The sequence below is a fragment of the Eutrigla gurnardus genome (genome assembly GCF_963514095.1).
Source record: "Eutrigla gurnardus genome assembly, chromosome: 10".
NCBI lineage: Eukaryota > Metazoa > Chordata > Actinopteri > Perciformes > Triglidae > Eutrigla > Eutrigla gurnardus.
The window spans coordinates 10,805,103-10,822,236 of NC_139924.1; the positions used below are offsets into that span (position 1 = coordinate 10,805,103).

The 17,134-nt window shown below is 42.6% G+C and overlaps 2 protein-coding genes and 1 long non-coding RNA gene across 8 annotated transcripts in view; 1 reads left to right on the forward strand and 2 right to left on the reverse strand.

Annotated features, from left to right (window-relative positions):
- The first annotated feature begins 779 nt into the window (after positions 1–779).
- Positions 780–5,735, forward strand: ckmb (creatine kinase, muscle b). The gene is made up of 9 exons (XM_084018961.1): positions 780–926; positions 1,707–1,819; positions 2,632–2,728; positions 2,954–3,108; positions 3,231–3,363; positions 3,466–3,637; positions 4,156–4,279; positions 4,498–4,687; positions 5,202–5,735. Exons 2-9 carry the CDS (start codon positions 1,727–1,729, stop codon positions 5,378–5,380), a joined length of 1,143 nt encoding a protein of 380 aa, XP_083875087.1. The 5' UTR covers positions 780–926; positions 1,707–1,726; the 3' UTR covers positions 5,381–5,735.
- Positions 5,469–5,859, reverse strand: LOC311019510. Its single transcript, XR_014597812.1, has 2 exons — positions 5,827–5,859; positions 5,469–5,792 (listed from the first exon to the last, which is right to left on the reverse strand). It is a non-coding gene; the product is annotated as an uncharacterized lncRNA (long non-coding RNA).
- A 277-nt stretch (positions 5,860–6,136) lies between these two features.
- Positions 6,137–17,134, reverse strand: part of mark4b (MAP/microtubule affinity-regulating kinase 4b) — a 49,184-nt gene continuing 38,186 nt past the window's right edge. For 2 of the 6 annotated variants that reach the window (XM_084020064.1, XM_084020063.1), the window contains exons 16-18: positions 15,868–15,950; positions 11,954–11,990; positions 6,137–9,697 (exon numbers count right to left, since the gene is read on the reverse strand). In XM_084020064.1, the coding sequence (XP_083876190.1) occupies positions 9,364–9,697; positions 11,954–11,990; positions 15,868–15,950 (454 nt within the window). In that variant the 3' untranslated portion in view covers positions 6,137–9,363. Of the gene's footprint in view, positions 9,698–11,953; positions 11,999–15,867; positions 15,951–17,134 lie in introns of all 6 variants that reach the window. The other 4 variants (XM_084020067.1, XM_084020066.1, XM_084020065.1 and 1 more) reach the window with 3 other exon arrangements.

The following is a 17,134-nucleotide window of genomic DNA, read 5'->3' on the forward strand; positions in this document are numbered from 1 at the left end:
GACATACACTGGTTTTCCCTCATCTGACTTGACAAATGTCTGAAGATTGAACAGTCTGTCACTATGCATCACTCCATGACATTCCACACAGCGAGCACCAACACATATCTTACATGCACACAAGCAGACACCTCCACTTAGCAAAGCGGTCGGTGAGAAGGGCCCCAGCTCAACGAAATCCAATCTGTACTCTTGATTATTACAATGATGTAATCTAAGACAAAGTGGGTATTTTAACTCCTAAATATGATGACAGGCAGAACCAGGTACTCGGTTTCATCGACTCACCGGGGACACTTATGAAACACTTAGGATTCAGAACACGCCGGCAATAAGTGTCCGACCCTTCACAGCCACCTGACTGCCACAATTTCCATTGCATTATATCCATATCTATATCCATATCATTTTCTGAAAGTGTAAATACCGGACTAATATGGTCAATATATGAAGAATGTAAGCCTTTTCAGTTGTTCCCATTGTAAATCAGTATATGAGCAAGGCTGAAAAGATAACTTTACCACAGTGCAATAACGCCTGTGCATGCATTTAATATTTAAAGGTATGAGGTTGCGCATGCTTTTGTGCACGGCTGTGCACGGCTGTGCACGGCTGTGCACCACTGTTGTTCCCGGCTGCAGCTTTGAGCAGGCAGAAGGTGAAAGGTTGGACCGAGCGGCCGCAGCTGTTTCTTGTCTCTCGTCTCGAGTGTTGTATGCCGTTCTTGCCTTTTAGAAACTCACCCGGGCACAGAAGACCCCCCACAACCAATCAAACGAGGGGACCCAGAGTCTAGTCAGCCAATAGGGACGGAGGTCTGGGTATAAATGCTTAAGCTCATCACCTGGCAGAGTTGGGCAACCCCTACATTTGGTGGACTGGATCTGATCCCGGGATTTGTTACCTCTTTCTTTTCTCTGAAGCAGGTAAAGTGATTTTCCGACAGAAACCTCACCCTGAGCCCAAAAACAAAGCCGCTCTAAGAGAGGAAAACAGTTTTAACCAAATATCTTTCATATCAACTTTTCCTCTGCTGGTATTTTTGTCTCGGATTCCTCTAAAGCTTTGCACATTTTTTCCTGACACGGAAACTACTAAAATCTACATTGTAATGAAACTGCTCTTGAAGCTCTTGGTTTCTTGGACGTGGGTAACACTAGTGCTAAGAAAGGGACGGTTATGTTGCACGGCAGTAAAGGGTCGCTGAAACAGTTGTGACTATCAGCTGTTGCTGACGCCAGCAGGGCAGACTTGAAGTAGGTCTTCGAATAGTTTAGGAGCGCTTGATTTAGTCATGGGGTCATCTGTTGAAGCATGCAATGCTTTGACCTTTCAGTGCACCAGGTGTCATCAGTCAACTACACCTCAAGCCACTGACAGAGTTCTGACCTCTGTCTGTAAATAGATACAGAATGATAAAGACGTTTACTGAATCTGCAGCTGCAGCTCTGATTTTTTTTATTATTAAAGTAAGTTGTTATAACCAGTTAATATATGCAGTCTTAAAAATGTTTAATGTCTTGTTGCGTCTGGTACAAAAGTATTTTCTCTTACATTTTGTAGCCAGTAAAACTATAAAATCAGATCTGCTTCAATAATACTACACAATAATGCAAAAAGAGTCTCAGAATTCTCCTCTCGTCTACAATCATCGCAGATTGTGAAAAAGTAACACCTCCTCTCCTCTTTTCCTCATCTCTTCTCAGGTGGAGTAAGAATCGCAGCCATGGCGAAGAACTGTCACAATGACTACAAGATGAAGTTCGCGTTGGACGAGGAGTTCCCCGATCTGTCTCTGCACAACAACCACATGGCCAAGGTACGCAATCCTACTCCCAGCCACCCAAAAGACAGAAATATAGGGTGGGGGTCCCAGAGAGAGCAGGCCCTCCAACAATGTGTTGAGTGGAGGACTGGCCCTTGCAAGTATTTAATTGAATTTGTATGGATTATTATGGATATAAACTGTAGCCGAAGCAGCAACTATTCAGATTCCCAAATTTAAAAGATATAACCACACCATTTATATATACCTTCAAAATGCAAACCCTCCTCTCTTTTTGTTTTTTGCAAAAAAGTCAGTATTGATCAAACGTGATATGCTTATTCTACATAAATAAATGATTAAAAACACTATTCAATAGAAATTAATAATATCTTCTTTTCTCTGGTATTTTTTTGTTGTATACTGTAATGTAATGATGATCGCTCAGTCATGCATATGTTGATGTTGTTTGGTCATTTAACGCAACTATAGATATTATTTTTAAAGTCTATTTAGACTGACAAGCTGAGACATCTGCAGGTCGATCAAGCTCCCAAAGATTCCTTTGGCTTTTTTTTTACAAACAGTCTTCAGTACACATAGTGTGTGCTTCATACCTAGTAACTAGCATGCACCGGGCCCGTCGTAACTACCACTGACTTGCAACAATAACATGCAGTCTTTTTCAGAAAGGCATGACTTCTCTGTGCACGTTCCAAAATAGTCACTTAAAATACAAATAGTTTCATTTTGACGCCTTTGGGACCAGAAGGTTTTCTGGGTGTCACACTGCACAATGTACAGGGAAACATTTTCAAATGAAACGACTGTAATCACTGACCTGCACTGGGAATCATCTGCTGTAGGTGCTGACCAAGGATATCTACGGCAAGCTGAGGGGAAAGTCCACCCCCAGCGGCTTCACCGTGGATGACGTCATCCAGACTGGTGTTGACAACCCTGGTAAGAAGGAGCAAGTCGTCAGCATAGAGACTAACACACACCAGCGACGATAGGCTTTAACTGAAACAATGTGTGATGTTATGTCACTGCTAGCATCCATCAGTACCTCTAAGGTGACACAGGAAGTATCTGTTCTGCCCAGTTGATCAGGAATATCGTCCATACATAACGATAAATTAGCAATATCACCAACTCCCTCTTCCTCCCTCTTGTCTTGTCCCCAAGGTCACCCCTTCATCATGACCGTGGGATGTGTTGCTGGTGATGAGGAGTCCTATGAGGCCTTCAAGGAGCTGCTGGACCCCATCATCTCAGACCGTCATGGCGGATACAAGCCCACCGACAAGCACAAGACCGACCTGAACTTCGAGAACCTGAAGGTAAGCAGTTGAAAGGGGAAGCTTCCACACCAAATGATGAATGAGTCAGCTTAAAATTACGCCAGTAAACCAATTATCAGTCCTATTCAATAATGATACAATAATAATGTGTCTCTTCTCAGGGAGGTGACGACCTGGACCCCAACTATGTGCTGTCCAGCCGCGTTCGTACCGGTCGCAGCATCAAGGGATTCACCCTGCCCCCCCACAACAGCCGTGGCGAGCGCAGAGGCATCGAGAAGCTGTCCATTGAGGGTAAATGTCAAACTCATGACACAAATATTTGTAGAATGCAGGATATATCAGTAGGAGACTGACTCCTTCCTCTGTGCACCTTCCGCGGGTCTTTCGTTGCAGCTCTGGCCAGCCTGGAGGGTGAGTTCAAGGGAAAGTACTACCCCCTGAGCGGCATGAGCGATGCTGAGCAGGAGCTGCTGATCGCTGATCACTTCCTGTTCGACAAGCCCGTGTCTCCCCTGCTGACCTGCGCTGGTATGGCCCGTGACTGGCCCGACGGCAGAGGCATCTGGTGAGTCACACAGAATTACAAATTAGACTTCATTGGGACTCCCCCAGTTTAGAAAACAAACACATGATCAGATGTCTGCTATAACCAACTGTAAAAGCAGATTTATGTGCCTTTATTAACATATAAAATGCACACAGAACCAAACAAAGGATCACCATCTGAGCTCCCATCTGCCCTCCTAAAGCCATCCTTTACATTTTCACCATCTGTCTTTTTCCACCACTGCCCCAATATAAAAAACCCTGATTGTTAGCATTTTGCAAACATCTGATAAAGTGTGTCATGAATACCAAAGCACAGTGTGTACAGCTGTGTAAATCCAACACTGTGCCGCTCAGAGAATTCACACTATGAAGATTGGTCTTTCACTGTCCGTTCCTGTGGGACACTTTGAGAAACATTTCTACTACGTTGCATATTGGATTCATGCAAATGTCATCGTATGCGATCACCGGCAGGTGGACATTTTTGTCCTATAAGTAAATGAAGTGAATCTGAGCTGGATGATCTTCCTCCAGGCACAACGACAACAAGACCTTCCTGGTCTGGGTGAACGAGGAGGATCACCTGCGTGTCATCTCCATGCAGCTGGGAGGCAACATGAAGGAGGTCTTCAGACGCTTCTGCGTCGGCCTGCAGAAGGTAAAACACCAAAACATTATTGAGACACAAGATAGTGGTGGTTTATTTCTTTGTGCTCTAATTAGGTGCCAATATTAAACCTTTTAAATAGACAATTCATGACTGTTAAATAACTTCACGTTTCATTATGAACAGATGGGATGGCATTAAGTCTCATACATCGAGTTACAGTTGAACCATCGTGCATTATACGTTTCACTTTCTCGTTCACCGTTCAGATTGAGGCGATCTTCAAGAAGCACAACCACGGCTTCATGTGGAACGAGCATCTGGGCTACATCCTGACCTGCCCCTCCAACCTGGGAACCGGCCTGCGCGGTGGCGTGCACGTCAAGCTGCCCAAGCTCAGCACACACGCCAAGTTCGAGGAGATCCTGACCAGGCTGCGTCTGCAGAAGCGTGGCACAGGTACGAGAGTAAAACAGCAAGATTAGCAAGATTAGCAAACAAATATTAGGAGCAATGGACACAGAAATAGATGGTTATAAGATACAATGAAGTTACTAATCAAGACATGAACAACAATACAAATTTTAATTCACGACAACTTTGGCACCTTCATGTCAGCAAAAAAGAAGTTTGTTTTAGGATCAGCTAGATTTAAAGGGCCAGTGTGTAGGATTTAGGAGGGATCTATTTTTAGTAATGGTATGAAATATGAATAAGTATGTTTTCTTTAGTGTAAAAAGTAAAGAAATACTTGGTTTGATAGTTTTAGCAGTTTAAATCTACACATGGTGCTGGTTCTGTCCCTGAACCCTCTTACTGGAAAAGGGAAACCTCCGTAAAAAACCTTTTTAACAGAGAAAACAAATTGAAGAAACAGCGAGAAACACTAATTGCTATTTTTCGACTACGGTTTCCATGGTTTCCCATTCTGGTGGAAATAGGACTCATTCTTCTCCCCTTCTTTCCCGTCCAGGTGGTGTGGACACAGCCTCCGTGGGTGGTGTGTTCGACATCTCCAACGCTGACCGTCTGGGCTCCTCCGAGGTGTCACAGGTGCAGCTGGTGGTTGACGGTGTCAAGCTGATGGTTGAGATGGAGAAGAAACTCGAGAAGGGAGAGTCCATTGATGGCATGATCCCCGCCCAGAAGTAAAGTGGACAGACAACCAGTGACTGAATGACTGTCTGTGTTTGTTTGTTTTTTTACATCACAAAAAATGAACGGGTAGCCTTGTTGTAAAGTTATTTGACCGGTTTTGGCCAACTGGCTACTTCCTGCTTACTTCCTTCCTTCAAGAACACACTCCATTTTTCTTTCTGCTCCTTCCTTCTGTCAAGCTCACTCAACTTTTCCTTTCCTGCTGAGTCTTTGGTTAACCTCTCGCCACCTTCTCTGTAACACCCTGGGATCAATCCATGCGTAGTCTGGTACGACTACGCACCAAAATTATTTTTGGATTGTAAAATATAACTGGACAATTAAACTCTGCCCCATGTACCATTCAAAACTTCTCTCATGTTTTTTCTTTATGGGAAACACTGAACTCCTCACAACAGATTGATAGCTGACATGAAATTATACTATTTTATTATGGGAACCTAGCTGCTGACATGAAATTATACTATTTTATTATGGGAACCAAAAAGAAATCCTTGAAATAGCTTTCACTCAACACGGCATTCCCTCGCCCATTAACCGAACCTTAACCATCACAACTAAAAGCACCTTAAAACTAAATCTGAACCCTCATACTAGCCTTTGAAGAAGTGAGGACATCATTCTGAAGGTCTAAAACACTGGTCCTCACAAAGTGATGCATATAAGCACACATCCACACACATCATAAAGGAAACTGGTTGGATGCCGCGTCAATGGCATTACGTCTGAGAAAATCAAATACACATTAAATATGAAAGAGGTTGAAAGTCTTTATTTTTGTGTCACACATTACTTCCTAGGAGACATGCAGGATTGCAGGTCGATCATTTCTGTAATTTCAGCCCATAAGTTAAGTTTTCTTGATAACAGCGACAACTTCAAACACACTGTACAACAGAACTGTAGCCTTTAAGCACGGCCCTTACTGTGTCTACAGAGCAGATTCAGAGAGTGAAGCCCAGTTGAACACACACACACACACACACACACTCACACAAAGAAATGCAAAGATAGCCCTAAATCACAGCTTCACATTTTTAGACAGTGATGGATACCTGCTGTGGCTGAAGTCTCTCATTTAACAGATTCATTCCTGGAGACTTTACAGCCATAAAGATGAAAAATGTGCGGTTTCATCCAACTTTGCTTTTTTTTTTATATCAGTGTATCGTTAGATGCTGCATAAAAGTACAAGTTATAATTGCTTGGCTTTATAGAGTTACAATACAAGTACAACCACCTTTGGATTTTGGAGTTATCAGTGCCAATATGAACAATGGAGCACTCTGTGTTTCTGTTTTCTTGGTAGATTAGTTCCGTAACGAGGAGCAAAGTGTTTCCACAGAAATGTCTCAAAGGTCATTCAAGGTCTCGTGTTAAACTGCTGCCTCATCACGTTGCATGCTTTGAAATGCTACAGTGAGCTTAATACAGCCGGAGTCTGCTCAGATAACAGTCATACACCTCTAACAGTAATACTGGCATCTGACTGGTCAACAGTCATACACGTCTCAGCAGTGCTGCTTTCTGGTTGGTCGACGGAGGGAGAAGTCTACAGTTTCTGCGTATCAAAAGTGATGAGCTCAGGTAAGAACCGAAAATAAATGTAGTATTGGACTAAAGAAAACTGTAAAATCTGATAAACAATCAGCATTTTTTATTTCTGTACCTCAGTTTCCTTAAAGTAACTTTTAACTGGGAATGAAAGCATCTCTATGACCTACATAAGTAAGCCATCAGCGAGATGATTGGCTAGTTCTATATAGTGATGGGGGGTATTTCTTAATTCAAGTCCAGTTCTACGCTACATCACATCACACGATTGACAGGTTCACCAGAAACTCCTTCAACTCCACTCCAGCGGGGGCTGATGTGGGTCTGACCACAGACCCACATCAGCATTGCTGCCACCTTCGCCCTGCAGCGGGAGCTCCACGCCCAGCAGCGGCGGCTCGTCTTTGACTGCAGGACCTGGAGCTCGCCACCTGCTTCCTGGGAGCCAACAGTGGCACCACGCTGCTGGAGGTCCAGCACGTATTGTCGGGCCCGCTTGAAGGAAGGGAGGCACGGGAGAACCAGAACCAGGACTGAGCCGGATAGACTGTCAGACCTCGCTTCAGTAATATGACAGGTTTTCTAAAGGTGGTGCTCACCGCCTTTGTCCACAGAGGGCGCCAAAATCAACACAAAATGAAAGGTCGGTAAGGATAGAAGGGCATTCATCTTCACTTGAGTGGACTTTAAATGTGTGTGACAGTGTGATTCTATAACAGGTTACAAAAGAAAAACAGAGATGAATTAAAAACGCTGCCAGGACAGTACAATGCAAAGCTGGCTAAAATGGGAAAAAGTGCTTCATGAAATTTACCAACACATCAGCGATATCAAAAAAGAAAAAAGAAAAAAATCAAAAAAGATTCTTGGCTTTGTGAATGTATTGCACTAATTTGAGGAAAGTGATGGCATTCTAACAGACTGATATTGTTAAGTGCTACCAGTAAAACACATCTCCTCTATTTACCTTAAACCAGAATGAGCTAATCATGTGTGCGGGAAGAACATTTTCTTTCCCTAAAAAGCCTGAAGATCATCTAATAAAAGTACCCTTCCTTTACTGGGGATCAAATCTGTGGATGCTTAACTTTTAACTGTTTGACAACCAGCAACTAAAAGCTTTGTTGCATATGGTTGGATCGGGTTGAACCATGTCTGCAGTGGCCGGCAGGAAAGAGTGAAGATTTAAATTTCACATGACATCCGATAAAACCTGCGACCAGTCAAAAGAATTTGACCTGTGACTTTGACAATAGTCAAATCAATATTGATCTCAGAATAATACATCTGGTTGGTCGACAGTCCGCTTTTCTCATCTAAATAGAGGAAAACTACTTGAATGGAAAATATAAAGGGGCTCTTTTTCCTAAAAACCCTGTAAAATGACATGCTGTTGCGTTTTTTAAAACTAATCATTTCAGTTTTTTTCGTAGAAACAAATACAACTTGCACTTTAACCCAAAAATCTGTTATGTTATAAGAAAAAATAAAAACAGAGAGGACTTTTGCTTGTTCATAAAAAGGTAGGATAGAGCAAGGAGCCGAGCATAAGCTCAAATGATCAGGTTATCAAGTACAACATATCAGCCCTGAATCACTCGGCAGCTTTGCTCCTCTGCCAGCTACCAACACACGTAGAGACTTCAGTATGGACAGCAGGCAGAGAGGAAGCATTTCAACCAGTAAATGGTAGAAATAAATCAACCAGTAAATGGGCGTTATACATGGATAGGCAGAAAGGCTGCAATGCTTCATTCAGTGTGTCACAAGTCTCTGCATTTCTGCATGTCTCCCTCTAAAGGCCGGAGGTCAGACTGCCACCTCACTTCTGAAATATGTGACGTCTATTTTCTTGGACTCTGCCCATTTTAAAAGCATTAAAAGAAAGAAAATAAACTTAATACACAAAAAAATTTAACATTTCATTAAATAGCAGCTCTTTAAAAAGGAATGATGACAACAAATCTGATACAATGTGAATAACGACGTCAACAACAACAACAACAACAACAACAAATGATCAATCTCCATCATTCTCAGCAACAGCTAACATCCTTATCAACAAACATGAAATCGTGAAAAAGAAAAACTGACTCCTTGGGCTCACGTAATATGGAGGTGGTGGTGTGTTTCAAGCAGGGGTCGTAGGTCACTGACAGCTCCAAGGTCAAGGGTCATCATAAGTCTGCCGATGGCGGTCTATGCGCGTCTGTGTATCCGTTTGTCTGGCTGTGACTGGTGGCATCAGAGGAAGAGGGTCTTTGGCGGAGGCGAGGCATCGCTAGCCGCATCAGATGAGGTGGTCCCCATGGAGGAAGAGGAAGAGGAGGAGGCTTCGTCTGCATTGTTCCTCCTCCTCCTCATCCCTCCTCATTCAACAACCTGTCCCGTCTCTTGTCAATCTGCCCCGCCTCCTGTCGCCCTTAGAGCTCTAGCTCCTTGGACACTTTGGTGGCGATGTCTCTAAAGGCTAACGGTGCCCCCCACAGGCGCTTGAACCTCACACCGCTGCTCTGGCCCAGCCCGCTGGGCAGCTGGCAGACCTCGGCCTCGAAGGCCACGCGGGCGCCGGCTGCTCCGTGGGTGCAGGACAGGAGGAAAGGCCCAGCCAGGTGGACCTGGCAGCCGCAGCCCTGCGCCGCCTCACGCAGCGCTAGCACCACCTCGGCCGGGTCGCGGGGGCTCCGCACCCTCACATCCCAGCCGCATCGGGGGGTCCGGGGCTCAGCCGCTTTCTGATGCCCAGATAGATGGCGACTGGAAGGGGAGGAAGGGAAGGGGCGATGCAGACAGATGATGGAGGAGGTAATGTAGGAAGGTGGATGTGAGGGTTGGAGGGTTAAAGGTTTGGAGAAATAGAGGAGAAGTGAGATATGTATGCAGCAGCATGGATTTAAGGATAAATGAGAATATATGGGTTTTTAAGTTTAAATGGATGTGTGATACAAAAGTGAAAGTATGGTTGTATGAATGTGAATGTATGAGTGGTTAGGGAAAGGAGGAGGAGAAGAAATAGATTAATATCATATATTATTGGATTTTCTACATAGCAATCTAGGTCACATATAGGTAAATGTATATTTTCTAGTCTAACAACATATTTTTTCTTACTATACGATGGATGTACAACAGCAAAGGGGTTAATAAATCAAACCTCTGATTAATTCCTCAGTCATTAATACAAAATAAATGTTCTTGCTAAGAGTTTATAATGAACACAGATTATCCTTCTTTTCTTGAAACGGAAGGTGACTGAAGGGGATCATCTACCACCAGGAGAACCACAGTCTGCTAGCTAGAGTCAGCCTGCTGCTGCCGGTTTACCTGCTGGTTTTAACCTGAAACTGAGACTGGGCTGAAGCGGCCGTGGCTGAGAGGAAGTACACAAGACATTTAGTAACATGGATAGCCCTCAGTATAGATACGATGAGAGTACAAGATCAATACCATTCAAATCTAGCCTTGTTACATGCTTTTGTTGTGACTGTACATAAATATATTGGCATGTGACCCAGAAATGGAAGGGGAAGCTGACAGGAAGTCAAAAAGATGGTTATTTCTGTTGCAGTACTGTGCTTCAGCGTCTAGTCAGTGTCTCTCTGCAAAAGTGATGAAGTGGTAACTTTGCTTTCTTTACCGTACATTGTTGTGTATGAAGAGAAGTGCACCACTACCTCAACCCAAGGTACATACCATTGTAAGTTATGACACATAACTGTCATGACTATCCTTTGGCTAGACGTGTATTATATAATATTGCGCTAACCTGTCTTCAGGGTGCTTTTATTCCCATTTAGAACAAAGTGATGCATTTAAGCCTCTTGTGGTCAAACTGAGTACTTACACACATTATGCTGGCCAAACTTTTTTTTTTTTTTTTTTTACCTGTTCTTAAGCGATAAACACAGGAGAGAAAACACTTTCCATCAGACTTAGAAAATGGATCACCAGAATATTTTTTTTCCTCACTTAAACTATCAAGTTTAATATTCATAATCGGATTCTATTCTATTGTTTCTATTGTTTAATCTTCTCTGAAGCCATGAGGAAAAAAGGGTATGCAGGTTTTAATTATACGTTCTTGATGTTACTCAGCTGTTGGTTCTTGATTATACAAGGCCTAGGACACAGAAGTATGCATATTTTTTCTGTTTTAATCAAATTGTAAATAGGTAATTGAATAGTGTATTCTCTGTATGCACACTTTCAAATCTACATTTTACTGTGTGCTTGGGTCCTCATCACATGAAAGAGAAAATCAGTAAAAAATAAATAAATAAATAAAAAAAGTAGTTTGATTCAGGATCTGTGCTGGAAACGTAATCCAGTTCCCATGTTGGATCACGTGTGAAAGTGTGACTCCATGTAGACTTCTGATGTTTAGAAACGGATCAGAAGAACACATCAGGTCTCAGTCACACCTTAGAAGGAAAACAATTACAGCTGCAGCATGAACACAACACCTCTCTGGATACGACTAAGCCCTGGAAATGCATTTTACAACATCAGTGCTACATTTCAATTACCTTCAGACTGGCAGTCAGGCAGAGACCTAAAGGAATAGTTCAACATTTTGGGAAACTGGAGCCGGTAGTTAGTTAGCTAAGCTAAGACTGAAACAGGAGGAACCCAATTGCCTGGTTCTCTGCTAAACTAATCCACCTACCAGCATCTCTAAAGCTCATTAATTTACAAGTTATGTTTGTATAAAAAGGACGCTTTACTGATTTTAAACTCATTCTTTTGTACAGATTAAACAAGAGGCAACATAATGCGTTTCTTGCACATTTTCCCCAAAATGTTTAACTATTCTTTCAAGAATTACATAATTGTCTTAATACACAAAATGCCTTCTCTGTCTATATATTTAGCAGTAAATAAAAGTCCTTAACATCCTTTAAGGATGAGGTTAATTACTGGATCCATTATTAAAAGCAGACTGCTTGTAATGCTGCCGTCAGACTGAACATACTCCGCTGCTGAACAGAAATATACATGGAAATGAGAACTCACCTTGTGACCGGAGATCTGCTGATTCTCTCAGGTTCGTCTGTGACCCTCAAGAGGAAGAAAACGTATCTGTTAGGAATCATTTTCATTTTCACCCCCCACCCCCCCACTTCCTGGTTTAATGCACCGAATGCAGCTGCATGCCTATGTGAGTCAATCACAACACACAAACACGACGACTTCATCACAGATGGATCATCAGCAACCTACACTCACCACACGGAACATTGGATGGACGTGAAACGACAAAATGTCAAAGCCACCAACGAAACAAATGAGAAGGATAAACAAATGTAAAGGGAGCAGATCAAGGTTTTAACAGGACCCGACTTCATTTAATAGGACCCGACTCACACAAATCCAACCCTTATTAAAGCCAGAATGACTGCGTTAAAAGAGAACACCAGTCTCATTCAGAGAAAACTCATTTTACAGTTGCCAGTGCTGGAGTTTTAAAGAGACAGTTCACCCCAAAATCAAACTGTCCCCGACCCGACTACTATGACAACAACAACATTCTTTTGGAAATACAGAACATGTGGTTTTAATGATAAACTAATGATAATTACTTAATATCACAAGATCCTATAATCACATAAACAAATGAATGTGAGCCTTATAGTCAACGCCGATACACACCCAGGATGAACGTCTCTTCTAAAGGACGTTCACGCCTCCCAACAGGCTACTGTTGAGGTTGAGGCTGCTTGATGCACTTTCCTCCTGTGGCCACCAGAGGCCACTGTTGCTATTGTCTGTGTGTCAACACAGGGCTTCTTTCTTCCACCCTGGCAACCTGATCTCTCTTCCAGGAACTGGGGGTGGCCTGGAGGAGCAGCATTTAATTGATGGATTTACTGGAAAATGAAACCACGTCTAAAGTGACCCAGTCTCTGCGTGAGGAGCCGAGGGCTTCAGATGTAAATACATGTTTAGATGTTTAAAATGTGTCTCTTCAAGTAGATCACTGGGATATGCCTCAGTAATAATGATTATATATAAATAATAATCCAGCAGATATCTGGAGGGTAACCCTGATGGATTAAGTTCATACCAGCAACTATGTAGGGAGCATTTGACTGTTAACTTCATCATGTTGCTGAAAGAACACACATCTTTTGAAATCTAGCAACTATGTGCTCATGGTGAACAATGTAACCGTCTTGACTGAAGAACTGACGCCTCGCCATCCTTGACTGGGTAGAGAAAGCGAATAACACTTTGCTCCTCGCTCAGAAACAGAAACGGATGCTATGGTGACCCCGAGGGCAACACTGAGCAGGTCTTATAACAGCCTTGTGGAGGAATACATGTGGGACAAATCCATCTCATTGTTTTGTGAATGAGAGAGTACGGAGTGACAGACTAGCTGTGTATAAACCCTACGCTGTGTGTGGCAGACTGTAACCTGCGTTTAGGCAGAAAGGCAGAGAATGAAGAACAGAAAGTGGTGGCTGGGAGAAGCAGGCAGCAGAGTAACAGGACAAGCTGCTTGTGTCTTGAGGGAGAGCTGTTTAAGAGAAGGGTAAATCCTGGTTGCATAACTAATCCTGATTTAAAACGGCAGTGACGCTGGGTCAGTGAGTCCGGATGACTGGTGCAGGCTTCTTACAAGCCTGCTGCTCCTGCAGAGGGCTCAGACATATGCCGTTTACTCCGAATGTCACAGGTTCAAAGCTACAAAGATGCAGACTCAGTTATGTTTCCCCCGTTTCGCCTTTTTAACCAGAAAATGCATCTTTACAACTAGAGATTTGAAATTTCAAGGACAGATCAATTAAAGGAATACTTTGGACATTTCTTTATCAATTACCCACAAACGTCACTATTGTAAACACACGGTGAAGCATACGACTGGATAAATAAGACGTGGACTAGACTGTACAAGTTATGTGTGCATGAGTTTGGATAGTTTTGCCGTTTTGAAACATGCTCACACTTCCATCCATCAAGACCGCTCTCTAAGCTAACTATTCACCAACACATCCCTGCTCTCTGCACTGTGAATGTTGTCAAATCAATCAGTCAAGAGAGAATGTCAAGAGGAATGTATATGTATCGACAGAGATTCAAATACGATTTTGACCAATTTTAAAGCAAACAAATGCCAAAATTCTCTGCTTCCAGTACCTTAATCTCGTCCAATTATGAATAATTGTCCACTTCTTCTGACATTTTAGAGACCAAACATGTAATAATGTATTAAAAGTAATTGACAGATTAATAAAAAATGAATATCATTGTTAGTTAGCAACACTGGGCTGAGTTTTAAGTTGGATGACACCAAAAACAACATCTACGATTGCCATGATGTCAATTTTTGGCCAATGATGCACAGAAAGGAGAAATATTCGCCCCTAAAAACTAAAATGGTAATGCAGAGTAGATTAGCAGCAGTGATGAATTTCTGCACCTCAAAGACAGCAGTGAACCTCTCTCTCACTTCTCTTCATCCTCTACTTCCTGCCTCTGCAGGCTTGAATAAAACAAAGCACCATCCCCCCTTTTCCTTTCTGTCCTGGATCCTCTGCAGAGATCTCACAGTCCTGCTGATTTGTTAACAGCATGGGCAAACATATGGTGTTCATTACATGACTCAGACTAGTACAGTTAAGTTGCAATAACCTCACATTCTCCAGGAGACACACACACACACACACACACACACACACACACACACACACACACACACACGCACACACACACACGCGCACGCACACGGCTTCACCAGTAGTTTATTCTAAAAACAACTTGTTCACAACAAATGTCTATTATTGGAGGAGAACTTCAACACCCAGAAACCAACGCTGTTATGTGTTCTTGTTAGAAGCAGCCAGTAATGATGCCACCTAAAGCCTTGGGTGAGTGCTCCAGCATGAAGCCCAGGCAGCAGACACACAAGCAGTCCAGACAGACAGACAGACAGACAGACAGACAGCTGCTGAGTTTTAGTCACATAAACAAACAGTTTTGAGATAGAGCTGCTCTACAGGAAGACACATTCTTGTAAACGCAGAAAAACTTCGGTGGTCCTAAATGTTCTTATGACCATATCCGGTATATGAGGCATACTGTACTATATATATATATACACACACACACACACACACACACACACACACCGGATATGGTCATACGGTAATATGACTAGAATGCAAAAGATATTTGCATCAACATTAAGACGAACCTTAACAGGCTTTCTGCATGGCTCACCAAGTTACATTGAATTGAAGATATTTTATTATTCTTCGATTTGAACGGCCAATGTTATCATGAAGTCGAGTTGCGTTTCTCCAAAAGTTGATTCCGGTTTAACTTTTTGCTGAAAGTTCCTGTTCTCTCAACCCCTGTGAGTTGCAACATCCACATTTAATTGGATGGGAGGACTGTCGTCGAGCGGAGGAATGGGAGGAATGTCTGTTATGTTCCCGTCTTTTTGCAAAAGTAGCCCCCAGGCAGAGCTCCTCCCCTCAGACTGAATTAACCTACACATCCACGGGATTAGCCATATGTAGACATCAGGTTATTTTATCTAGAAACAATTTAATTATTAATTATGAATTAAATTAATTAATTACATCATTATTAATAAAGAAATTATGCCATAATATCAATATCAAAATATATCCATACTGTGATGTAAAATCACAAGATTGTATTTGTACCGGCTACTTGCAATCAGCTTGAGTCTCACACGAGTACAGATGGACTTTCTTGGAGCCCCGCAGGTTGAATATAAAAGGAACGGCGGATTGAAGTCGCTGCCTGTACAGAAGCTTTTCCTCACATGTTTGTGTAACTAAACTCCCGACTGCGACAGACTGAGGGGTAGAAGGAATGACAGGGTGCCGGCAAGCAGGCAGACAGTCAGACAGACAGACAGAAGCAGCCAGAAAACATGGGAAAGGAAGACTTACTAACTGTTTTTGTCCCCTGTGGGAGGGTGCAGCCTGACATGGACTTGTTTGAGCTCTGACGTTTAGAAGGGTCAAGAGTGACCCTGGGAGGAGAGAGGAAGAAGAGAAGGAGATGAGAAGAGGATGAGACGAATGGACAAAAAGAAAAAGGAAAATTAACAGCAGAAAGTCAGAGAGACATTGCACAAAAGAGAAAGCAAGTGAGGGTGGAACCGGTGTAGAAATGACAGTAAGTAGCCCAGGTAGAAGATCAAATCAAAGAGGATGTACTGTAGTTCAGGGTAGAGAAGGATAGAGGATTAGCAGGTGACTGGCAAGGAAAAGCAACAGTTGTTAAAGAATCAAACCAACAGATAAAGCAACAATAAGCAGCAGAGAAGATAATACACATCTGAGCAACAGACCTGGGTCAAATAGGTCTCTCTTAATTCTCTAATTGGCGGTCTTGTCCCTGCTGAGAAGACCTTACAACAGAAGCATTGGCCTCAAAAGCATTTCTACTTTTCCACATGAGTAATGGCAATCCAGTGCAAAAAAGGGGCAAACTTCAGTCAGCTTTAAAACTGTATGTTTGGCTGGAATATCATGAGCCCAAATCCTTTGTGAATGGGACCTCGAGGCGGGGCAGAGAGTGGGGGTCGCACTCCATTCTGAGTGAATTTGCCCCTCGGTGCTGCTCTCTTTCTTTCTCTCTATATAAATCATGACCACCCTAAAATCTTAACTCCTCAAATTAATTTGTTTTGTTGATCTAAATACCACTAGTTGTCTGTCTTGTTTATAGCGGTTGCTAAGAAAATAACCAATTTTAGCTCCTACTGCCTCATGCTGAATCCTTTTCCCCCCAATTTTAAGATGTTAAATAAGGTTTCAGTATCTGTCTTATCATTTAACTTATTTACTAGTCCATAAGGGCTACATTTATTATTTCCTGTGGAATGAGACATACAAGATTTCAATAGTAAATGTAGGAAGCAGAGACTCTTAGCTGTAGTTTAAGCAGGTAAATCAAACAGAAGGAATGTGTTAAAGCGCTATTTGACCCAGGATTGAGGCCTGTAAAGCTGTTATCATTAGAGAAGAAAGGCTGCTAGGTTAGTACTGGTTAAGGAAGAGAAGGTGAGAAGCAGCTAAATGATCTTCATGTACACATTTATAGTAAAAGTAGCTACTCTGTCCAGTTACAAGCCAATAAACCACATTCAGATGGTTGGCAGTAATCATCAAATCCATAATCCATTCTTCCCTCCCCTTCCCCCGGCTTCTC

Coding starts and splice junctions, on each gene's coding strand:
- ckmb (XM_084018961.1), top strand. CDS start 1,727: ATGGCGAAGAACTGTCACAATGACTACAAGATGAAGTTCGCGTTGGAC. Junction 3,109..3,230: donor TGAACTTCGAGAACCTGAAG/GTAAGCAGTTGA, acceptor GTCTCTTCTCAG/GGAGGTGACGACCTGGACCC. Junction 3,638..4,155: donor CCCGACGGCAGAGGCATCTG/GTGAGTCACACA, acceptor ATCTTCCTCCAG/GCACAACGACAACAAGACCT.